Source organism: Tripterygium wilfordii, chromosome 5 (genome assembly GCF_013401445.1).
Source record: "Tripterygium wilfordii isolate XIE 37 chromosome 5, ASM1340144v1, whole genome shotgun sequence".
In the NCBI taxonomy this organism is placed as follows: domain Eukaryota; kingdom Viridiplantae; phylum Streptophyta; class Magnoliopsida; order Celastrales; family Celastraceae; genus Tripterygium; species Tripterygium wilfordii.
The window spans coordinates 9,596,906-9,622,925 of record NC_052236.1 but is presented as its reverse complement, the minus strand read 5'-3'; the positions used below and the strand labels follow the sequence as shown (position 1 = coordinate 9,622,925).

At 36.8% G+C, this 26,020-nt stretch overlaps 3 protein-coding genes and 1 pseudogene across 3 annotated transcripts; 3 read left to right on the top strand and 1 right to left on the bottom strand.

The window, feature by feature from the left end:
• The first annotated feature begins 9,635 nt into the window (after positions 1-9,635).
• Positions 9,636-14,079, top strand: LOC119998300 (26S proteasome non-ATPase regulatory subunit 7 homolog A-like). The gene is made up of 10 exons (XM_038845594.1): positions 9,636-9,909; positions 11,079-11,171; positions 11,257-11,338; positions 11,660-11,756; positions 11,957-12,032; positions 12,133-12,191; positions 12,766-12,888; positions 13,417-13,474; positions 13,576-13,661; positions 13,763-14,079. The coding sequence occupies exons 1-10, from the start codon at positions 9,723-9,725 to the stop codon at positions 13,832-13,834; spliced, it is 933 nt and encodes a 310-aa protein (XP_038701522.1). The 5' UTR covers positions 9,636-9,722; the 3' UTR covers positions 13,835-14,079.
• Positions 14,080-17,614: 3,535 nt separating this feature from the next.
• On the top strand, positions 17,615-19,274 carry LOC119998602 (annotated as a pseudogene).
• Positions 18,817-20,778, top strand: LOC119998256 (putative tRNA (cytidine(32)/guanosine(34)-2'-O)-methyltransferase). Its single transcript, XM_038845536.1, has 2 exons — positions 18,817-19,315; positions 20,362-20,778. Exons 1-2 carry the CDS (start codon positions 19,282-19,284, stop codon positions 20,601-20,603), a joined length of 276 nt encoding a protein of 91 aa, XP_038701464.1. The 5' UTR covers positions 18,817-19,281; the 3' UTR covers positions 20,604-20,778.
• A 306-nt stretch (positions 20,779-21,084) lies between these two features.
• On the bottom strand, positions 21,085-22,551 carry LOC119998255 (josephin-like protein). Its single transcript, XM_038845535.1, has one exon. It carries the CDS (start codon positions 21,715-21,717, stop codon positions 21,328-21,330), a length of 390 nt encoding a protein of 129 aa, XP_038701463.1. The 5' UTR covers positions 21,718-22,551; the 3' UTR covers positions 21,085-21,327.
• Positions 22,552-26,020: the final 3,469 nt, after the last annotated feature.

Genomic DNA, 26,020 nt, shown 5'->3' with positions numbered 1-26,020 from the left:
TTTTGTGAAAGATCAATTATTGTAATTTTTGTGTTATTTTTTAAATTGAGAAATGTTAAGGATTTATGGTCAACTTCACCGATAGGACCAGTAAACTGGTTACTATCAAGGGACAAAGGACCCATTGATGGAAAGGTATACAAGCAAGATGGAATGGTACCATTTAGAGAGTTAAAAACTCCAAGAAAACTAGTTTTGAAAGATTTGACATGTTAGGAATTGAGCCTAACAGTTGATTATCTTGAAAAAAAATTTGTGATTCGTTATATCTTGGGTTCATGATTCACGAATATAGATTGTAAACAAAAAATACATGAATAATATTTCAAAGCAATAACACAAAAACATAAAAAAAAAATTCGGGTTCTTTATGTCATGGGTTCATGATTCACGAATATAGACTGCAAACACAAAACATATTAATAATACTTCAAAGCAATAACACAAGAACAAACAAAAAAATCGGTTCTTTATGTCATGGGTTCACGATTCACAATATAGACCGCAAACACATTAATAATACTTCAAAGTAATACCATAAAAACACACACAAAAATTTGGGGTTCTTTATTTCATGGGTTCACAAATATAAACAACAAACACAAAAAAACCCGTTACTTCAAAACAATAACATAAAAACACAAAAAAAAATTGAGAAAAAACTTTTGGGGTTCTTTTAAGTCATGGGTTCATGATTCACAAATATAGGTTGCAAACACAAAAAAACACATTAATAATACTTCAAAGTAATAACACAAAAATTTGAGTTAGTTATGTCATGGGTTCACGATTCACGAATATAGATCACAAACACAAAAACACAACAAAAGTGTGGAGGGTGTGCATGACCTCTACAAGCATATCCTCGACTCTTTTGTTCGCGAACACTATCTAGGGTTTCTGGAGGTATGCGCACACAACGATATAGTGAAATCATACATACTAATTACTTGGCAAAAAACAAGAGTTATTAATAGTCGGTTGAGTCTAGGTGGACTTGTGGCTTAGGATAATAGTTTAGTGGACTAGGCAAGTGCCAATAGAGGCGTCTCTTTTTTTTGGTCGGGGGCTTCCACATCAACCCATACTAGGGTTAATGAAAAATTTGTTGGATCACTAGGGCCCCTTGTTGTGCTAAAATCACTAATACCCATAAATAATAGCACCAATTAATTGACCAAATCAATATTCCAACCTAAGCTAAGCAGAGAATCAAACAACCAATAAAATTAAAACGATAAAAAGACAATACACAACGATATGCATGATTCGACACACAAAGATCTACATCTACGGGCGAACCAATTTTACTATATGGAGATGTTACAAACCAAGAGAGACTATCCAATATAAGTAGAACACGCCCACTCTAGATTGTAGTACCCGGTTTTCGTCCGGCCCCCCAAAAAAAAAAAATAATAAAAAAATAATAATAATAATAATTCAAAAGCCCGTTCTCGAGCCCGTAAGCTCACAAAAATTCAAAGCCTGTTTCTTGGACCCACAAGCATGCAAAAAATCCTAAAGCCTATTTCTTGGACCATAAGCCCATAAAAATTCAAGCCCAATACAACAAAACCCTAGAAAATATCTAGAGAATAAAAATAAATAAATTAAATGGAAAACTAAAAAGACCAAAAAGAATAGCCAACTTGGTTAAAAGAAAAGGAAAGTAAGGGTAAAAAAGACAAATTGAAAGAACTAGGGTTTTAGGAGATGAGGTCTCTCTTAGTATAAAAGGAATGCAATATTCTTTGACAAGGGAGGAGGAGAGGTAGCAGCCGCATAACACACAAACAAAAGGGAGAGAGCAATAGAAAGAGGGGAAGAAAAAAACAAAAAGAGAGAAAGGCGGGGCGGCAGAAAGAGTAGAACAAGAGGGGAGAGGAGTAAGAAAAAGAAAAAGGGCCAAGAGAATAAGGGGGAAACCGAGAGAAGAGAGAACAAAAAAAAAGGGAAAAAACAAAGCAACAGCAGCCACTGGAAGAGAAGAGAAAAACGGAGAGAAAGAAGGCGTTGCACAAGGAATCGGGAGGAATCGGAATCGGAGCATTGACAAATTCGTGAGATAAGAAAAGGAGAGGTAATAATCGGCTATTTCTTTGCTATTTTTCGATATTGTTTCTAGTTTGATTTCCGGTTTTGTATCTTTGAATCTTATGGTACATGTTCTGAGATTTCTTCTTGATTTCGGTTTCTGGGTGTGAAGTTCTTGGCTTAAGGTTTATGGGTGTGATGTTCTGGGTTTTGGTTGCTGGTTTTGTGATGTTCTTGGTTGAATTGTTTGCTATTCTAAAATCCGGTGATGGTGCCCTTAGTATGAGCTTTGTTGGCTTACTATTTGAGACTGGACTTATGTGTATATATGTGATTATTAGTTGGTGTTCTGTCATGACAGATTGACCATAATGAAATGAGTTAGGATATATAGGTTGGGCTTCTATTGATTGCTGGCAGCTGGCTGTAGTTTATTCTTGTATTTGATTTGGTTTTTGTTCTGATTCCGTGAGCTGTGTGCTGGTTGCCGTTTGTTCGAATTGATCTTTGGATTGAAATTAGTATAAGGATTCCATGTTTTGCTTGCTGGTTGCTGGTGATGATTGATGCTTGTGTTCAAATCAATTTTTATGCTAAATTTGGTGTGAGAATTTCACGATTCCATTTGCTAGGTGTTGGTTGATCCATAATGTGCTGATTATATTTGTATATGTCTAGTTGCTAGCATGTTGATTGATAATTTAGTCTATGAATTTTTGATCCAAACTTAGTTTGAAATACCATGCTGTGTACAATTCAAAAATTGTGCCTATGTTTGTGAATCTTTTAATATGATATTGGTTTGACCCATTTTTGTGTTTGATATTGGGTTTGGACCGAATGGATTACTTGGGCCGAAGGGAATACTTAGATGATTTGGGCTGGATTGAAGCAATGGGCCTCGCGGGCAATATTGGGTTTTTGTACATTTGTATAAATTTCATTTTTAATTTTATTATTTGTTATGTATTCTTGTAAAATGTAAGTCTTGTAATAGTGTAGCAAAAATAGTAGATGTAAAATAGAAAATGCATACATGATATTCTAGGATGTTAGAAGCATATAGAAATGAGGAATTGATCTCGTGAATGATGATGGCATTAGAATGCATGCTTAGGACTTTGTTTTCTCACACTATGCCATGATATTTAGATGTATGCTAGGATTGTTTGAATGCCATGAAAATAAATGCAACGCGTTAGTCATTAGAATTAATCTAAGCCGTCTCACTTTAATAAACACACCAAGATTAATTTACGGAACCATTATGTTTTCTTTGAATACCAAGGAGCCTTCAAGATATTGGGGTTCCATTGGCATTCATCCAAAACATTTGGATTTCGTGGACCCGGAAAACAAATATGTTTTTAGGGATTAGGAGAATTTATTTAAGGACCCAAAGGGGGGTTTAAAGATATTTGGCCCGTCCGATGGGCCTTAAATGAATTCTTTCTTTTCTCATAAAGAATATAATTGTGAGTAAGGCCTGAATTGAACATTTTTTCATCGATCGTGGGCCTTTTTGGTGCATCAACCAAGTTCCCAAAAATCTCTTCTCCAAAACCATCAAAACCCATTCCCATGTTTCTATCCAAATAGCCTTATTTCCAAATCATCCAAAACATCAAAACCCATAAAAATAAGATTTTTAAAATCAAATCTTGGTCTAACATTAATGGAACATTTCCACCCATTTGATAATACATGATTTTCCGGGCATTTGGAAAACTCATTAAAACATTTGGGACATACAATCATTCCTCAAATCAAAGTAGAGCCAAATAGGAAATTTGTTTTTGAAGGTAACCGTTTTCGGGAGTTGTGGGGTGCCTAACACCTTCCCCATACTCAATAGACCCCCTTACCCACTTTTTTCGTAGACCAAAATGGGTGTCCAATTGCATCCTAAAAATCAATTGGTGGCGACTTCATTGTTTTTCAAGCCGGCTGCTTCAGCTGGCGACTTCACTGGGGATCATGGTTGTTGTACCAAAGGGGTCGGGCCTTGTTGTCTTGGTGTTTTCCTATTTGGTTGATTTGTTTATTTTGTTGTATAATAGTCTTTCAACATTTTGAGGAATCTAATGTGTTTGTTCATGATTGTAGATAAAATAACAGGTTTTTGGTTTCATAAAATTTGAGTGTTTGAGTGTTTGTTAAGGATACGGTATGTTCCCCCGCACACACATCACTATTCACATGCACACAAATGGCCCATAAAAACCGGGTCCTACTAGTGATTAGTGAGGGTTGATCTTTGCTTTTGATGGATTTTGTCCTCACGTAAGCAAGGAAAAACATCCTCCTGGATTGACGTCCCTTCAAGATATTGGGGGATGGGTTCCACTTCCAGATATGGGGTGTGAACTAACCTGATCTAGTGGCCTCTCGCGTAGCCGCGTTATAGTTAGATATGCCACCTATATGCACATTAGATAACCATTAGATCTGGTTCGAGACCTTCAGAAGTTTGTAGGAACCTCATTTTTTAGGAACAATGGGGGAACTCTCCTATCCTTGACTCTATTTATTTCTTGTATTTTATTCTTCATTTCATCAAACCACACATGTACATCTTTTATACACTTGCCATGAATATGTTAGCCTAGGTTATGATCTTACACATTTGTTAATCATCCATACATATTCATATACACTTGTACACTTGTTAACTACCCATACATGTCCATATATACATACACAATTGTTAATTACCCATACATGTCCATATATACATACATAATTGTTAATTACCCATACATGTTCATATATATCTCATACCCTTCATATAGGTATAGTCATTGGAATTTGGTTTGGTAAAATTTTCAAGACATCTTTTAATTGAAATAGGATATGCACAAATAATAGCCACATATATGCACATTTGTAAAATAAATGAGAACTGATGTCGTTGTTTGTACAATGCACAGAAAATCATAAATAATCATAGCGCCCAAGAAGCACCATCGACACCCCTATCAGACTCGCCTACAATCAAGAATTATTGAGAATATGGAGCAGGAAACGGGTGAGCATAGTCAGAATCAGGATATAGTCGAACTGAAAGAGCAGATGGCCCTATTAATGAAGAATATGGCGTTGCTAATGAAGGGAAAAGGAGTAGTTGGAAATTCTGAAACACCAGAGGTTCCTGACAATCATTTGCACCAAGAAGTACCAGTTTACCCACCCGGGTTCACTCCTGTCCGTAACCAATCTTTGCCTGGTTTGCACCAGCATCAATATGTTTCTCAACAGGGAACGACTCAGAACCCAATGTACATTCATCAAGTTGATCCTCATGGGCATGAGAATCCCTTCCCAGTCGGTGCTGATACCGCGGGAACCTTTATTGGCGGGGTAGTAACTGAGGGAGTTCAGAATGAAGAAAGTAGCTCAATGGATGCTATCAAGAAGTTGGAGAAGAGATTAAGAACCAATCCTCACTAGGGCCCCTTGTTGTGCTAAAATCACTAATACCCATAAATAATAGCACCAATTAATTGACCAAATCAATATTCCAACCTAAGCTAAGCAGAGAATCAAACAACCAATAAAATTAAAACGATAAAAAGACAATACACAACGATATGCATGATTCGACACACAAAGATCTACATCTACGGGCGAACCAATTTTACTATATGGAGATGTTACAAACCAAGAGAGACTATCCAATATAAGTAGAACACGCCCACTCTAGATGTTATCTTGTTCCCAGTGTTTTAAATACCGGATTTCGAATCGTGCCGGTTAGATCACTGATAATCGATTCACCGGTTTGATCAGCCGATATGATTTAATTGATTGAGACAGAGTTAACAACTTAACATGGAAATTTAGTGCTTCTTGATACATACAGAGCATTGATACATGGATACATACATAGCATTGATACAAGGCAATACCCCTTATCTATCATTCCCTCCGTCGTTATCATCATCATTATCCTTCAATTCCAAAAATAAATAAACAAATAACACCACACTCAGTCCTTATGGGCTTTTTCGATTAAAAGGTATTCTATCAAGAGTTGGTCAATTTCTTCAGCAAAAATACAACACACACATGAGCTTCTGAGTTGAGTAACAACAACCCATAGAACCTAAGAACTCAAGAGCACAGAAGCAAGCAAAATTAATAAGGAAACTTTGTGTCGAGTTGCTTATCAGGTCCGAAATTAGAGAATCTGAGGCAAAGCCAGTTGTTTGAGTCTGTTCAGGGAGATAGATCGGGCAAAGATACTTGAGGCCAGGAGCTATTGGAGGGAGGGAGATTGGGCGGAGGTACAGGTAGAGAGATCGGGCGTCATAGGCGAAGGTGATGGAGAAGATGAGAGATTGTCGGTCGAACGGCACGCCGGCAGAGAGAGCAATGCGCTCAACAAGCTGTCAGTAGAGAGAGGGGGAGAAGATGTAAAGATGGGGATGAAATCATGAAATAAAAATTAGGTCTTTACAAAACTCTTCACTTTTCATTTTGGGCATAATTGAACCGGACATCCAGTACACAGTCCAATATACCACCAGTCAAACCGGTATTTGACCAATATTTAATCAAATCAAACCGATGGATCCTCTGGTACCCGGTTCAACTGCCCAGTCCAACCGATATTTTAAAACATTGCTTCTTCCTACAAGCTCCCTCAACAAAAAAACCAATGGAGAAAGCAACAAAGACAAGAAATCCACTTACCCACAAGGCAATCGAAACACCAAAAACTGCTCTCTTTTATCCCTCCATTCTCTCTCAAGTGTTTCCCCTTCGTAAGTGCTCCCCCTCTCTCTCTTTATTTTTCTCTCTAGACGGCGTCCAAAAACCAAGTTGGGTCAGAACCCTACAAGTCTTCCATTTATAAGTTGTCAAAAAAAATATAAAAGTTCAAAAAACTCCAGCTCTCTGTCTCCAAAATTGGCCAAACCATCCTGACGGCACAAGAGGTATCCGGACGGTTCATCAAAAATGCAAAAAATGAGCCAATTAATTCCATAGCATGTGCCCCCAATGACCCATGAGTGCGTCCGCCTCTGATTGTGTGAGGTTTTTAAGTGAAGATGGTATCTCACCATTAAGATTATTGGATGTGAAGTCCAGCCTTTTGAGTTGTCTAAGGTTCCTAATAGAGGCAGGAATCAATACTGACAAACTGCAGTTTATACAAATCAAATACTCCAAGGACAACAAATTGTTGATTGGTACTGAAAATTGGTCCGTGAACAAACTTTCTAAGTGTAGGTGCTTCAAGAATCAAATTAAATGAAATAGAGATCAAGAGCAATCAATGTGGATAGATAGGAGATCTCTTATGGGACTTGGCCTCAAAACCGGGAATCACGGAGGTCAAGATGTGTCAAACTCTTGAATTGGCCGAACTCAGGAGAAATCCTGGAGTTTTTAAATTATTAAAAGCAAGTTTGACGTCTTGAAGGTGTCTGAGGAGGAAGAGGTTGTTGTTGGGAGATAACGTACCTTGAAGCCAACTCCAACTGAGGTCAAGACCAATCACTTAACCAACGACAATACAAGTAACCCCATCCCATAAACAACAGTTCACACCTTCTTTCATGACCCAATCTTCACATAAGTAACCCTATAATCAACATAATGACCAGAAGCTGGTTGTTTTATTGAAAGTGTGTTCTTGAATTCTAGGTAGGGCAAAGCTCTGGTCATGAGGACATATATGAGTGGAATTGTAAGCAAAAAAGGATGAATTAAACTGAAGATTGAAAAGCAAGATAAGGAGGTAGAGCCAATGGCACATCATCTTTAAGAATTTAGTTCGAGAGTGGATTGCAATGGCATATACAAAGCATAACTGGGAGAATATAAGAGCATGCTTTGAAGGCGACAGGACTAAAAGAGTATTTGATTCATAATTGAATAAGGTGAGCGTGAGATGAGCTTTAGGTGAGTGTGACAATAAGGGTGGAGTGAACATGATCATATTTGGTAGGAAATAAGGATAAAATACACTTTTTCATATTAAAACTCATTCTCCCTCCCTTGTTTGTGGAGAATAGTCATTCTCACCATCTTGGGGAGCTTGAGTATTCTCCATAGGGGAGAATAAATGATAGTATGAGTTTGAGATTCCATCATCCCAAAATCAACCAAACAAGGGAATGGGTGATTCTCACCCTCATCTCACCCTCTAAATGCCAACCAAATGTTCCCTAATAGTCATGACCGAACTTCTTCGCATCAAGTGTAGCACTCAAAATAAGCAACTATAGATCAGGCCGAGCACGAGCTAAATCCATTAGGAATCCAAAAAGAATATCAGTAGACACAGTTCTTTAATGGGCCTCATCCACCATAACCACACTGTAACTTGCCTAAGTCGCCTCCACATGAAATTCCCCAAGTAGCATACCATCTGTTATATGCTTCAACACTATGTACTTCGATGAGCAATCTTCAAATCGAATAGAGTAAGCAACAACCGCATGGCCGAGTTTGACACCCATCTCTTTAGGTGAAACTTCCATAATCTGAGCTAGGTGAAACTTCCATGTATGGCACAAAAAAGCCACAGCGCAAGCAATAATTCTAGCAATTTCTTTGGGTTTTGTCATTCTAGTCATAACCCTTCCACAAATTTTGGGTCAAAATTTTTCAAGCATGATCACTCCGACACCGGAGTAATCCATGTGACATGGAGAGAACAATTTAAATGGTGTACCTTTTCATGTTCATTTTAGAGAGAACGATTCATATATTGCTAACAGGGGCGGCCCTGGGCTTGGGCAAGCTGAGCCGTCGCCCAAGGCCCCCAAATTTTTAGTGTCTCCAAATTTTGAAATTTTTTAGTTATGATAGCTTATTTTAAAACTAATCCCAACTTATTTTAAAACCCACAAATATTACTTAAAAGCTCATAAAGAAAAAGAATTGAGAGCTAAAACAAACTAACAAAAGGGAGGTGACCAACCCAATTACAAAAGACCACTTTAGAGTCTTAGAGACTTAGACGTTAGACTAGTCCCAACTCATAAAGAAATTAAAAAAATAAATAATCAAAAGCCTCCTCTCTAAATTGACAGAATCGTATCCCATCCTTCTCTTCTCCCAAATCTCCCCCTTCTCTCCTGGCTGCAACTCTTTTACTCTTAACTCTGAAATTTGAATGACTAAATATTTGTTAGAAGAGACATATTTAAGTAATAATTTTTTAGATTTAAATTTTTAAGAACTATATGATAATCACGATTTTTTTTAAGAAGTCCCATTTTTAGAGTTCGCCCAAAGTCCCTATAGACTCAAGTATATCACTGATTATTAATGTTGTTAGACTGAGTTGAAAATTTTTTAACTTTGAGTGACCATACTAAATTTTTTTGAAACAAAAGTGACCAAGTGGAAAATAAGACTATCTTATATTGACCAAAGTAAGATTTTATTGCCTCATCGTCTTACACATTGTATGTACAAAAAATAATAAATATATGGCACGTCATCACTCCGGTGCCCCATGGATAATTCCAGTGTCATGCCCGAATTTTTTTTGAATCTTTTTTTTTTATCTTTGACTGATTATTTTGATAAATTTTAAACAAGACTGACTGAGTTGACAAAAGGGGTTTTCATTTGGGAGACGAATAGAGACGTTACTCGAAAATAAATAAATAAAACGAGGCAAGCTGAGAGCGGGCGATAGGGCAGATTCGGAAGGGAAGATCGGAATGGATGTGATAAAGGAGCAGCAAATATCGGCGAGGCCCATCGATAAGGTGATAGTGCATCCACTAGTCTTACTCAGCATCGTCGACAACTACAACCGAGTTGCCAAGGACACTCGCAAGCGAGTGGTCGGCGTCCTCCTCGGAAGCTCCTTCAAAGGAACCGTTGATGTCAGCAATAGCTACGCAGGTTCGTTTTCTTCACCTTTTCGTGTAACCATGTTTTCAAAGAAAACCCCCTACTGGACCTTTAGCTTATGGTGGTCAAGAAATTTTGTTGTTTAAGATGAGAATTTAACTGAATGAGTTAAGAACCCTAGCTTCTTCTTTTTTTTTTTAATGGTTGTTGATTTTTGGACTTGTTTTTCATTGGACATACTAGTAAAGTGTCTTTATTCATCTCGGATTAGACATGATAACTGGGGAAGTCTTTATTTGTGATATTATCGTTCAATTGATGATTAACTTGCGGGTTTTCTATGTAATTATTGGTATAAACAGCTTGCGGGGTTTGAGTTTCTAACCTATTTGATGCTCATTGCTCGTTAGGGGTACTTAGGTATTAATTAGTGATACTGAACCCTAAATTATATATTGTTTTTAACCTATTTTTTACATGGTTTGATTGATATTCTCAAAAATCAACCATGCATTTAATGCCATTTTGAGATGTTGAAGCAGGGATTTTTGCTCTTGATCTTGTTAAGTTCAGGGATTTAACCAAAACCGAAAGGAATTGGATTGAAGCTTTAGTTGCACAAACTGAACTCTTATCTTATCTTATTTAATGAGAGAAATTATGCTTGAAAAAATAAAGAAAGTGTAATCAAGATGGCCAAGTTGCAGAACTTGTCAATTTGAAAAGCAGAAAAGGAAACCGGAAGGAATTGAATCGAAGCTTTAGTTGCTCAAAGTGGACTCTTATCTTATTTAATGAGAGACATTCTGCTTGAAAAAAGAATGAAAATATAGTCAGGATGGCCAAATTTCAGAACTTCTCAATTTCAAAAGCAGAAAAGGTGGTTAAGGATTCTTGCATTGATAAGTTTTAGAAAATAAGGTTCTTTTGTGCTTTGATTAATTTGCTGTGTCACTGTGAAGTAGGCATGCAGCGCAGCAGATGATCTGGTGATTAATGGTTGAAGTGCAGCCTTTTGGTTTGAAATCCGTGTGTTTGGAAAACCTTGTGTTCTTTTTTTAAAGGAAATGCATAAAGTTTACAGCAGCTATGTAACATAAAACTGAATTATTTGGGATTTTGTGATGTCTTAAAATTTTCTTATTCAAGTTGTTTTGATGTGTGCTTGTATCCGATGGTTATGACTGATCATGATAAATATTTGACTTATCAAATTTCAGTGCCATTTGAGGAGGACGACAAAGACCCAAGCATATGGTTTTTTGACCGTAACTATCATGAAGCCATGTATTCAATGTTCAAAAGAATCAATGGTCATTCTTGTTCCAAGTTCTTGCTTTTTAACTATTTCTTATATATTAATTATATCCTTATCTGAATTTGCTAATATTGTTTCAGCCAAAGAGAATGTGGTGGGCTGGTATAGTACGGGTCCAAAGTTACGGGAAAATGACTTGGATATTCACCAATTATTCCACAAGTAAGATCACATTTATATGTATATTTATATACATATATATACTTGTAATGAAAAAACTTATTGGCCTAGGCATTTAAGGAATTCAATGCATTATTTTGCAAATCTTTTCCGAACTCTACTTCAATATTTTTTTTATTAAGATAGCTAGCAAAATGCTGCTGTTTCAATTTTAATTTTGGCGTGGCCCTTTTGGCATCAGCTGGGCCTCGCACATTATACTTGATCTACTATATTAGAAAAGCTGGTTGGTTTGAGATATGTTATGGCTATGTTTTGATTTTAGAGGTTCATTTTTCTGATAAGTTCTTTACTGCTATGTAGCTATGTCCCAAATCCGGTCTTAGTCATCATTGATGTTCAACCAAAAGAGCTGGGTATACCTACCAAGGCGTACTTTGATGTAGAAGAGGTTAAAGAGGTGGGAAGGATATCATGCTTTCTTATCTCGGTTTACTCTCTGATTAATAGCTATTTAAAGATCTAATATTTCAACTGTTACGGACAGCTCCTCCGTGTTTCGGTTACATTAAAGGATTTGCGATTACTTATGTTCTTTTCTTAAGATGTGATACTGCGCTGATTTAACCTTGTCTAAAGGTTACTTATTTGATGTTTCAGAATGCTACTCAGAAAAGCCAGAAGGTTTTCATTCATGTTTCTTCTGAGATTGCTGCTCATGAAGTTGAGGAAATTGGTGAGATGTGAGATAAAGTCGGACGTAATCGGAATCTGATGTAGAATTTGTCTTTCCGTTAGTTTTGGTTGCGCTGCTTATTTATACGACACTTCTGCAGGAGTGGAACACTTGCTAAGGGATGTGAAAGATACAACCATTAGCACACTTGCAACCGAGGTAGATTTTTTCCCCATGTATCCTTCTTAATTTGTTGGGGGCCACAGCTTCTGATGGATTCAGATTAAGTCACAGTGTTTTTGTACAGGTTGTGTGATAATATTAAAGATTTGTTGTGTAAAAGTATTGTGAATGACTACCGTGATAAATGTTGTCAAGTTTTTTGATTTAGCACTATAAAGGTGTTTTAGAACTATCATGGATGTCTGTGTATTTGGTGAGAATAGTTGTATATGTCGGAACTGCCTATGAGCAGGGTGCTTCTATCCTCCCCTGACCATGTAGTGGTAGCAGATGCCTTGTGCATTGGGTTGGAATCCTGTATGCTGTGGAGAGAACACAAGCTACAAACGAGTTGTATTGATTTTGGCCTTCATATTGGAGATGCCCAATAAAATGGAAATTGATACCTGGAGTACTGCATCTGCAGTGTCATTGGCTTGATTGGCACTATTGATTTTTCTGAAAGTTTACCTTAACTAGGACTAACTTGAGTACTGAAGCTCTTATGTGATGTTAAATTTACATCTTAATTACTGATTATAATATTGTTATAAGTGTTTGTCTTTCTCAGGTTACCGGTAAGCTAACAGCCTTAAAGGGTTTGGATGCACGGCTAAGAGAGATACGCAGTTACCTCGATCTTGTTGTTGATGAGAAGCTTCCATTAAATCACGAAATACTATACCACTTACAGGTATCCTGTTTATTCTTGGTTAATGGGACCAAATGATTATCTACCTTTATTGTTGCTGTAGATATATGGCAGTGTGAAGGTTGGATCATATGCATTATTTACCCATTTATGGAAAAGATCCTTTTGGCATTAACTTGGGCTGTAATAAAACCCACCCAAAATTTTAAGGAAATCTGTCTGATCCATTCCATTATGATGTATCTTGGATGAATATATCACTCGTATATTAATGTTTTAATCATGTCTTTAGGCTTAGTTAAGGATGATGCCTTAACATGTTGGGTGTGCTATATCTTATGTCAAATGTCCCTATCATTTGTCTATTGGTTGATGCAGCAAGATAGGGGCCACTTGGGTTGTATGTGTTTCTCAGCTGAAGAAATTTGTATTTATATGCTAAGCTTCCTGGCAACCAAAATATAGTGGACAATCTACAAGTCAGAATTACAGCATTTAACGTGTTGTCTGGACGTTACAATGTACTCTATAAATTTCTGTATTCATGTTTGCTTATGTTAAAAATTTCAGGATGTCTTCAACCTCCTTCCCAATCTTAACGTAGCTGAGTTGATCAAAGCCTTTTCAGGTGTGTCGAGTATACTTGATTCCTGTAATCTATGACGGATGGTTTATCAACCATTAGATATTTAATTATTCGAGACAATTTATGGACTTTCTCATGTGCAGTGAAAACAAACGACATGATGCTGGTAATATATCTTTCTTCTGTCATTCGAAGTGTAATCGCGCTCCACAACTTGATCAATAACAAGGTGATTTGGTCTTTTCCAGGACAAACACTTGCTTACTCTAAATCCCTTTGAATGCGGCTAATGTGTTTATTTGTTTTACAAATTTTTTTTTTTCCTTCCAGATGCTAAACAAAGAACACGAGAAAGCGGAGGATGCCAAACCAGCAGCAGTATCCGCTGGCAACGGAAGCTGAATGCCAAGCCTGTGGTGATGTGTTTTAATTCGGGCAATTCGATAGACTTCTTACTTAGTTGAGCTTTGAGAGCCTGTGGAGCGGACCCTGTTCGTTCTTTGGTCATAAAAGACCGCTCAAAATTTTCAGTCCCAATCTTGCCATTGATTTACCAGCATTCGAATTCGATAATTTGAATTTGATGCATTGAACTATGTAGGAGAAAGTTTTAATCAAATATTAAGTTTCTGTTGAGTTTGGTCTTTAAGTACCACAAATTTGTCCAGATTTCCTTCGTGAGTGTTCAGTTTTTGGTTGCCATCCAAAGCAGGAGCCCACATGGTGTCTCAAGCCGTCTGAGCCCGAGTCTGCAGAAAAATTGTGAAGGTTATTACAAGTTTATCAAGGTTTATGTTTAGGGGTAACGGTGTCGGAACCGAACCGTGGGATGCATTGCAAAACAAATTCATTTATTTGCTGCGCTATTGCGATACAAACAATTTCTTTTTTTAATAAGAAATTAGGAAGAATTTCATTGCTCCAAACAAGTTACACAATCTATAATTATAGCATGGTTGACAAAAATAAGGAAAATCTTCCGATCAAACACGGAAAACCTCTCAAAACTCTGAAAATTCTAGTAAGAATTTGAGCAATTTTATTGCACTCAGAGTATACATAGTTAAAAGTTATGGAATCCAAATAGAAGAGCAACCTTCTTAACATAACTAAAAGTTACAGAATCCAAAAACATAGCAACCTTCTTAACGATATCCATGATATGTTCAAAAGCAAGCTAAAAGGATTTGGTCGTCAAAGCATAGAAGAATCTGTTTCTAGGGAACTGATAGGACTCTCTCACATAATTTTTCTAACTTTAAATAAATATTTTCTTTTCAGATTTCAATTCACATTTTTGGTTTTTACACCCTAAGCACAAGTCATCATTTTCCTTCTATAAAAGAAGCAAAAAAATCTAAAACTTGGTGGTCTCCGCTTTCTTTTTTTCCCCGTTCTTTTTGTTCGTCCATCCGCTTCTGTGATTACCGATGTAAGTCATCTCTATGACATCAATTTAAGCTGATGGTTAGCTGTTCGTATAAAGGATCCCTGGAATCCATTTATTTTACGTTTTTACTTTTTTTGGTATGTAAGCAACCTGTTCGATAAAATGACTGTTTGGTAGTTGGATTACTGTTCCTGGCATGATACTGGTACTCATGGCAAGAGCAAGAGATTTGTTTTTATTTGAAGTGATGCCCACTCGAGCTTTATTTTTTGACTATAGAGTGGGATCTTTTTGTTATGATATTGGTCAGAAGGATCAACGGTTTGGATGGTGACTGTCTTTGAATATGTTATAGTTTCAAGGGCCGCTGAGGATTGTCGACCTGATAAAAACAAGCATCGTAACCCATTAACCTATGTGGGTTTTGATGACAGATCCCAATGAAACTTGTATGATATCATAGTCGAATTCTTCCTTGACTTTTTTAATTACTTTAAGAGGAGGACACTGTTATTGGTAGAAAGGAATATTTTGTTACTGGTTTGTTCCCTCTTTGTGAGCTTCTTCTGATTTTGGAACTGATTGTTGTGACGGGAGTTCTTTTTCAATAGCTACAGAAATTCAAGGGCGTTGAGGACATGGCTAAAGCATGGATAAGAGGGTAGGGTTTGTGGATATTGGTATTCCTTTATCCTTTTCCAGAGTTTCCTTGTTTTGTGAACTAAATGGCGGGATAGTTGGGTTTCTAGGATATCTATTATCAAAAGGCAAAAGAAGGTTGGCGTGCTCGAAGTGCCTTGAAGCTCCTGCAGATAGAAGATAAATTCAACATATTTGAAGGTGAGGTCCATGTTGCTTCTCTCTCTCTCTCATTGTTTTCCAGTTACATTGATAAGTTGACAGGAGATAAAATATTCAATGTAAATGTTAAGACTTAAGACTTTTCAACATGATAGTTTTATGTTTTTCGGTTTGGTTCCAATCAAAAAATGATTTTCGGTTTGATTACATAGAAGAATCATTAACTAATGTGTTATAGACAGAAAGTTTATCATGCATTTTCCCGTGCCACCTAATAATATTTATTTCTCTTTTTAAATAAAATTATGCTGCACCTAGTAAAATTACCTAGGATGCACGAATATATGATTATGTTTCATCTTCATATTGGTTGATGAAAATGTGATTTCCAAGGGTTAAGTGTGGATGAATCTTATTTGCACCCCCACTTTTGTTAAGTACACCCCAAAAATCACAAAAAACACACATCTATTCACACCCCCTATTGACCCTACCATTTCTATCGTTCTCCTTCGTCTCTTCTGGTATCTCTCCATTTTTTTTTTTGTGTTCAATGATGAACTTGGACTACCATTTTCATTTTCAAGGCCAATCCACCAAGAAACATTAAAAGGAGAATCAGAAGTTGTTCAAGGAAAGGGTTTTGATGCTAGTGAAGAAAAATCATCAGCCATGAAGAAGTTGTCTGAAGATTGTGACATCTTTAAAAGAGTGTGAGTATTTGACCCATTGACACATCCTTTGTACAAAGAGGATGAGTGCAAGTTTCTGGATGAGTGGGTCACATGCTTGAGGAATGGTTGGCAGGATTCACTATATCAGAAATGGAGATGGCAACCCAACCCAGAGATTGTTCATTACCCAAGTAAATCATTTTTTCTTTTCTTTTGGTTGTGACTCTGGTTTTAATTTGAAGGTTCAAAGCAGAACTGTTGCTGGAGACTCTTAGAGGGAAAAGGGTTATGTTTATTGGAGACTCAATACACCTGAACCAGTGGCAATCCATGGTTTGTTTGGTTCAATCGGTAGTTCTACCGGAGAAGAAGAGCTTGAGCTGCGGAAACTATAATACTGCCTTCAAAATGGAGGTCTCTCTCACACAATCTCTGCTGAAAATGGTGATACTCTGTTTTTGTAACTGTTGTGCATGGGGTGCAGGTTGAAAATTTTGAAAAGCTGAGAAAATGGGGTGAACTCATAATTGTTTTAATTTAAGCTGGGGTTTATTTAAAATGGGGTGTACTCAGCAAAAATTAGGGTGCAACTAAGGTTCATCTTAAGTGTGTCGTGGATTTATGCTGTAGCTGGAGTCAGGTATGCAAATTTCGTATTCTAAATGCATAAAGCTGGTCTGGACACGTGTTGCATTAATAAGTGTAGATTGCCTCATTCTTATGCTGTTTGGGCTGGAGACATTAAAAGAGATTCTACTGATTTTCAATGCTTACTTCCCATTCCTGGTTCTGAGCCGTAAATTATATCTTCTGGCAAAGCTTGCACCTGATTCAAAGTAAGTTTTGTCTAATGTGGTCATGCAAAGGTTGAAGAAATTCATGTTGCCACATTTATCAATAAGTATGTGTTTTCCGATCACGTGATTTGGCACGTGTGTGTCTAAGAAGAAGATGGGAGAAATGATAGGTGATTGGATGGTAGAAAAACGTATATGGACTATGCATTTGCATTTATGATTAAGTTGCCTTGGATATGAAGATTTCTCAAGCATGAGCTCCTCATGGCATGTAGATGTTTGTCTCTGTGTGTGCTTATGATGTTCTTATTTTCCTATTCTTAGGTTTGAACACTTTTAGACAACTTATTTTATAATGCAAAATATTCAAATATAAAATTAAATGCTACCTTCCTGTAAACACCATATCTTCTCATTGTATTTGCAGGCATAAAGATCTTCCCCTTATTGTGGCTATTGATTTGCAGCCCATGGCTCCAATTGAGTCATTCAGGTGCAGGGTGATATAACCAATGCTTGAATTGCAGAAGTGGTAGGATTGGTTGCATTCTTACAAATTATTGATTTTTTCCCTCAAATTTTTTTTTTCCTATTAACCTTATTTATGTAAAATAATCTGCTCGTTGTTAAAAGAACTATATTCCAGGATTATCATTCGTGGTTACTCTAAGCTCTCGAAAATGGACTCATAAATATGACCCAAGGGATCATTTTTTTTATATTAATTTAGATAGTGCTGCGAGACACTGCCTTTATACTATACTGTGGTGATGAACTTTCACTTGCCTATTTTACAAACTTAGACCCCATCAATGTTGACTGTTGATTTTTGTCACTACCAATTTCGGAGGCTATTGTGGTTTCAGTTGAATGCTTGGACAAGTATGAATATGGACATACTGAAATTTGGTATTGACTTTGGGAACAAACAGGATTGTGTGATTTGATGGATGATGATGAAATAAAAAATGGAGTAGACATGCTAGTTCTTATGAAGCCAAGCTGAAGTAGTTGGCCAATGCTTTGTTCTTTTTCCATTGAACACTCTCCATTTACTATCATTTGTGTTCATCTGAATCACATTTATATGACTAACTAGATTGGAGTGTATGTTTCATGGTGCTTTGAGTTATTATATCTTTTATTTTCAGTGGGTCTTCATGACATGGATGAATTTGTTCAGTCCCAACTCATACTGACTATAAGTTTTTCGGACTCTCATATCCAAACCGAATGTAAATAATTTCCTAGCAAAACTAATTGTTCTTAGTTATGAGTGGTAGTTTCTGATTCAAGGAGGAATTTTTTTGAATACATTTGGCGAGCATGCATGTCATTCTGTTATGTTCAATAGCTCCAAAATGCTTCTAAGTTCTATTCAGATCTCATATTTTTTTGCATATAATTCACTCTTTGATACTTTTATCTGTTTGAGAACACATATTTAGTTGCTTTGTCGATTTTTTGGTGTAAATATTTAGTGTAAGATGTAAGTGAATCTTGCTAAGTGTTTCTGCTCTCACATCATTTGGGTCATTTTTCTTCCAGGGTTCAACAATTGTCACACATGTCCTTGAAGACGGTGGGACATTTATTGCGAAAATATTTCATGGAAAAGATACAAGTCTTCTGTATTGCCAGGTACAGTATGATCTCCATTTCTGGTAGAGATGTTAGTGATTGCAACTTGCAATCGTTTCCCAACGTTCATGGCACAATTTTTGGCAGCATTAAACAAACCAGGTTCAATATAACTTATTTTTCTGCCTCATCACTGCAGCTGAAACTGTTTTTTCCCATAGTGACTTTTGCGAAACCAAAAAGCAGCTGCAATTCAAGCATAGGTAATAGTGACATCTTTTTTAACTGTTCTAATTTTCTGTACATGCTCTTATAGTCGGCACACAGATTCCCTTAATGCACAAAGGATACAGATCTGAGATGCCTGTGCCCCGGATCCAGCACCCTCTTGAACATGGATGGCCCTTCGTGATATTTAACAATATTATTAAGACATTGAGAAAGTGGACTGACATTGTGTAGCAGTCAAAATCAATATATTTTTTTCTGTCATGCAGAGGCATTTGCAGTTTGTGAGAATTATTCCCCTTCCTGAAGGATTCAATCCTAAAGTCTTGCATCGCCTGCTGGAAAAGATTGGGAGTTTACCATTCAATTGAAAGAAAAATGAAAAAACCTTTAACATACAGAAATTGGTTAGGTATGTTGTGGTTCATCGCTAATATGGTTAAGGTTCAAATCTTTTGCATGTAGTTGGAAGAAGTTTTTAAATTTTCCAATTAGTGGATTTAACTAATGAATTGTTGTTTTCTCCAGCAGTATGTTCAAAATCGAATTCTCTGTGTTTGTTTTTTCTTACTACTAAAAGATTATTTTTACTATTTTAACAACAGTACCATGCAAGTCCATCTTGATTTTTAAGACCCTTTAATTGTAAACCATTAGATGAGAAGGCCTTTGAGTTTGCAGTAGTTATTTACAGTCAACTGGGATTACAGACTTACGGTATAGATGATGGCAGAACATAGGGAAATGAAAATTATTCACCTCCAAGAATTTTTAAGCATAAATACTAAAAGGGCGAACCATTGGCCTATTGGTAAAGTTGCTTAACCGCAACCTAGAGTTGATGGGCTCAATTCTTGGAAATTGCCTCTCCACTAGGTCAGGTAAGTTGCCAACATTTTACCTTTTTCTTGATCTCGTGTCTATTTTAAGAGGCTTGCATGAATTGTTGACCTTTACCTATAAGCCTTTAATGAAATACAAGTATTAGAATGTTAAATTGGTTTTGCATGTCGCATTTGAAGAAAATATTTACTTGTGGTTTTCCTTGACAATATTATTCCAAAATTAAAATCTTCAGGGGAATAGTGGGTTACTGGGTTTTTGAATTCGGATGTGGCTTAAATAGATGTACTGATTTATTGTTGTTGGTGTTTATGTTGTCATCATATGGGTGTGAGCTAGCTTTGCTCTACTATTCCTCTAGCTCTAGTGTACTGCTTTCTGTTGTAATAGAAAGAAGAGTTATTCATTCGGTTAAATTTTTAGGGAGTTTTTAGGTAATACTTCTCTTCAATCCTATGCAGTTGTAGATACGTTGATCAAAGTTTCAAAATTGGTGGAGTCTTTATTTTGTGAACTACTGAATACTGATTCTACTGAGAGCGCCATTTTTTGTATATTGCCCGTAGTTATTTCTTTTTCCCCCACTCTTATATAAATGTCCATGTTGCATGGCAGATTGTAGTAGTGGGTGGATGGACTGTCCGAACAAGGTATATATCCCATTTCTAGCTTGTGGAGACCTCACTGGGAATGATTCTGACTGGTCATACCCACTGCCAAAAGTTGCTGAGGGAATTTATCAGAGCTTGGATTCTGTACAGCCTCCCATTGGCCCTCCTTATAAAAGAGCCCTTGAATTGAAGAAAGCTTCCAGTCATGGTCCCCAAGAGCTTGAAAAGCTCTCCTTGGATTCTTGATGGTCAGAAATAATTTTTGCTTCTCCATGGACTAAACTATTCATATTTCTTTTGCACATTTTATTGTGGACACAATGTTATAGGGATTTTTTCCCCCTTCATAACAACCACTTCCCTTTGTCAGATATAATTATTATGTATTTGGATGAAATGTGTATGTGGCAATCTAGAGTCAGATCCTTTTGTACATGGTTTGATTTCATTAATTATTAAACGGATACTGGCATGCAAGGAAATGAGGTTTGCTGCATTGAGCTTTAATGTGGGAAGATTGGACTTTAATGCAGAGAAAGCCAAGTGGGTATGCCCTACTTGTCTATTTTGGTCCCAATGCCTTAGAGACTTCCCACCCGCAGTGTTGGAAATGGAAAAAGACTTTTGAAGATGATAGATGAATATTCTACAATTGGCCTATCTTTCGTGTTTCCAGTGTCAATGAGCTGTACATGTTAGTGATATATCATGCTTGGATTTTTCTGCAATTCGTTTTTCTTTGCTATAATTTTCTTGTGCAAGTTTGCCTTACATGTTAAAAAACCTTGTACTCCTCGTGCTGCGAAAGTGATGTTCTATGATCCTTGCTGCTAAATATTGTTGGTGATATACACAATTTAATCTGTTTCTTTACATGCAATTATGCAACAAAAAACAATTTCTTAAGACTAGTGAATGATGATAAACATATTTCTTTAATTCACATGCTCTCTCCTTATGCCTAGAGTTTCTAGCTAGAATGTGCAGAAACCGAGTTTGATCTTTGCAAAGAGGAAGAAGAGTTCAAGAATTCAATGCAATCTTCTACAGCTTCAGCTCTTTGAGAATCAATTGCATCGGCTAAAGATCGCGACCTTGCCAAAATAGCTGAAGAGACTTTGCGTGAAGACCTCCTCCTCATGGACATACGCCGTAGAGCTCTTGCAACCTGAGCACCGAGACGCCAGAGTAATCTTGCTGGTGAGTGAGTAGAACTCCTGAGCATTCTAAAACTGAAACATATTCTAACCCTCTTCTTATTTCCTGCTCTTCTGGTTCCCCCTCCATGGTTGAGATAGATTGTCGGCTTATCATTGACATCTGGACTGGAACAACTTCTCTTACTTGAATTTCCTAGCATTTTTACTATGGAAGTGCTTATATGATAGTGAAGAAACTGGTTCTTCCTTGTTTTGGGAGAGACAGAGGTAGAGAGGGGACTAAAGGAGTTTTATGAACAAAGAAAGAGCAGTTGCTAAGGTAGTGGGGAGTATTTATTGATGAATTATTATTAGATAAAGAGGACAGGGAGAAAAGATACTACTAGGAAAAGGTGAAATAGAGAATTAGTCTTCTCATTGAAATGTGGAATAATCAGTGTTTTGTCAGTGCATATATATCGTATGCCTACATAAATGCGAAGACTGTTGATGGAGTTTGGTCCTGATGACTAAGCATGCATAGCATTTAAGAGGGTGTTTCATACATGGCCCATGCTCATGCCATATTTTCATGCATATATAATTTTATAAATTCCAAAGCATCTCTATCAGCCTAGGGTGAATTCAGCGTTGCATATGCTTTGTTCTTATGATGATAACGCTGCTTTATTAGTCTTCGACAATTGTAGTGATCTTCTATATCAGGAAAAGTCAAGAGTAGATAAGAACTTTAACACCCACTGCTAGTTCACGCCTGAGTCTTGGACTGCAGCCATGTGATGGTTGTATCAACCAAAAACTCTCCCTAATTGATGGCGTGCAAAATCAGACCAACTTATCGACTATTTAGTTTTGCAGGTATCTCAGTTAATCAGACTTGGAATCAAGAAGCTGTTATTGTCTCTTTGCACAGGTAAAGAGCGTAAATTACGGGGTCCCTGAGGTATATCTCAGGAGAATGCTTCGACACTCGAGATCAGTAGACAATATGACTAGTGAGACAACTTATTATTTAGAGCTCTCCCTTTAGCTATTAGTCAAAAAGTGAGGAGTTAGATTTACTTGAATGAAAATTCATTTTTATATGTATTTCGAAGTACAAATCTTCCCAAGTTGTGGTGAGATTTTTGGGGGTAAATCCTAGGGCTGGCCGAATTAGCCATTCGGACCGAACAAATTGACCACACTGACCGATTGGTCGGTTGTTGTCAAAGACAAGATAGTGAAGACTGATCGAAAAATTGATCGAAATTCTGAAAAAATCTATCAAACCGTCAATAATCTACTGTTTGGTTGGTTATTTTTATGTCAAAAAATCGATCGTGAACACCCCTTGTAAACCCCCCAAAGATCTCTTATGGATCTTCTTCTTGATCGGTTTTAGATGTTTTTCGTTACCTGATGTGTCTTGGTCACTTGGGGTTTTTGAGATTATGCTCATTTAATAGTATCAAAGAGTAGGGGGTCGAGGTGACATCCGGGTGTACCGAGATGCTCTCTAGTTTCTATCTCCTCTCATTCACTTTGTATTATGATACGTGTTAGCATCTAATTGGAGGGGTATTTTAATATTATCACTAATATTCGTTAGAATTAATGGTAGGGCAAATACGAACAAGAAGATTAGGTATAGCACAAGATTTAAAATCCAGGAAAAAATAGGTTTGGTCAAAAGGAAAAGACAATAGGTGGGGCCAGTTACAGTAAGAATTGAAGGATGTCATAGTGAAAAAGAGAGGGTGGAGGATGAGGAGGCAGAGACTGACTACACTGAGAGACAACAATATTTTTGTCATTTATTTACTTTTCCTCACCAGCGTTGCTTTTTAGGTGGTCTCATGGGCATTCTATTCCCCTTTGTTGGCCATCTTGAATCTATTACCTGGAATCAGAACAGCCCTTTGTATTACTTGTGACAGTGAGACACTTTTGGAGGGAATCTGTTTGAATATTAAGGGTTAAGTGTTAGTTGTGTTTGATGCATTTCTTTTGACTCGGTTGTGATAGGCCCAACTTTTTTTTTTTGGAGTAACGACAATGACATTGCTAAAACCAATCAGGAATGACAGTATGTACAACACTAGATTTAAATGAATGATCAATACAAAATAAATAAAGACAAAATCAAAATACTGTTATACTGACTTGATTGATGATAGCGTAATGCTATGTCCTGTAGTAGAAATTGGTCCCTACTCTTGTGTTTGTAGTTTGATAAGCATTTGCCATCAGGATTCAATAATTTGTAACCAAGAATCGAGCACTTAATTCTTGGTCCTGGCGAATTTACTAGGTGTTTCTTCTTAGATAAATTGGTCCCTACTCTTGTGTTTGTAGTTTGATAAGCGTTTGCCATCAGGATTCAATAATTTGTAGCCAAGAATCGAGCACTTAATTCTTGGTCCTGGCGAATTTACTAGGTGTTTCTTCTTAGATCAAAATGTATGTGTTGAAGGTTTTTTTTTTAATATAAGAAACTCATGTCCTTCCTTGTATTTATAGAGTACCAACATTCTTATCCGTGTAGGCAGTTATCATAGAGGAGTTGTGTTGATCAGACACAACTATTCAGACAAAACATAATTGTTGGATAAAACCGCATCTACGTATCTTTATCCAATTTAGTAAGTGTGTTAGGTCCATACTTATAAACTTCTCTTTCCTTCTCTACTTTTCCAATGTGGGACTCTCTTATTGCTATACAAAATCCAATAGACATTACACAAATTTGTCCTTTAAACATCTAATATGAGCATAAACTATGACCGTTAGGTTTGCGCGCACAAAAATTTTCTATGTAATTGCATGATAAGTTGGGTTAAAGTCTAGTGCATGACTGCAAAGATATTGTTTCTAGTAAGAATCAAACATAGTACATTCTGAATCCAGCCAATCTTGTATCCTAGATCTCCTCTTCAAGACTTCAATATAACATTGACTTATTATTAATTAATAGCCCAGCCTAGCAGCCCAACTCAGAATTACAAAGTTACAAAAGAAAGTTTTCAAAAGAAAATTCCAAGAAAAAAAATTGAAAGTGGTGGAAGTAGGAATTATCTCCAAGAATCTGATTTTACATTTGTGATAAATAAAGATGTAATATTTTATTATTTGATATTATTACTAGTGATTATCTTAATGTCATATAAATAACCCAAAAAAATTTCTGGGGGTGATCCCCTCAAACGCCTGTTACTTAATTGTGTCCCCAATGACTTTGAATCCTAGATCTGCCACTGCATACGTTTTAGTCTTTGAGAGATTCGCCAACTAAACTATCTTCCATAACGATTGTAATAGGCCAAGTAATTGAGAAGGCATGTGATATAGCCTTCGAATGTGAGAGCAAGCACATGCTTACAACCTTGACCAGGCTATATCTTCAATTTAGTACTGTTGCATATAAAAATATACAAATGCCACGTGGTACAATGATGTTGTTTAGTTGATCGAATGAATACCGATTGAACGGTTAGGTTAGGACAGTAATTGGACGAGCTGGAAACTAGAGCGAGGTAGATTGACCAAGCAATTAACGTTTGAACCGCAATACATGGCAGTTACCTAAACACCACAAGAAAAGTGGCCAACGTGGGAGTTATGGCCCAAAAGAAGTGGAAGAGTATCAGGACGTGGAGAGCACGTGTCAGCCAAGGAATGACCAGTTATTTAGCATTACTGAGCGGTTAGAAGAACGTGGGACACTTGGCAGCAAACTAATGAATCCAATTGTAAATATCAGCGTTAACAGTTTTGTGAACATGTATATAAGCCTAGATTTTAGATTTTACAAAGGATGATCAATCAAAGACTCAAACAGAACATGTAATTTCCGTTTCATAGCTTTTAAAACAATTGACTTTTTTTACCTTTTCTTTCTCGTGTACTTGCGCCCCTTGGAGGCCACCATCTTTCTCGTGTTTGCACCCTTTTTTGGGACTTTGTTCCAAGAGATTTGTTCATGCACACATCGTCTGAGATTTGTTTGCAACACTCGAATTCCGTTCAGATTAGCTTGATTGAAATCTCTGGGATGACAACTTTGTTCATTATTCTTTTTTGCAAGTTGAATTGGACGGTGTCCACCATCTTAAAATCTCAATCAAGCAAACCTTTGACACTCTCAACCATCCCATTTAATGCCTTCTTCCTTTGAGGAGTTAGAAAATCAATCTGACTTTGTTTTCTAACATTTGTTTTGTGTAATGGTGGATGGACTCTGTCTGTTGGTCCACTACATAGTGGGCCCTGGGTAGAAAAGCCGAGTGGCCCTCTTAGACTCAATAAGGACAGATTGGTCAAACTTTGGGTCGGCCTATTAGGTTTTTCCCCAGGATGTAATGGGCCTACCTATCAGCCCATCATCAAGGCCCAAAACACTGAATAAGTTGCTACTTGCTAGATAAACTGAAGGGAAAATTCTAGGCCGCTACCACTTGTAAAATTTTTGAACACTTAAGTCAAGTCCAAAAACTACTACTAATATGCTAATTACTTTCTTAC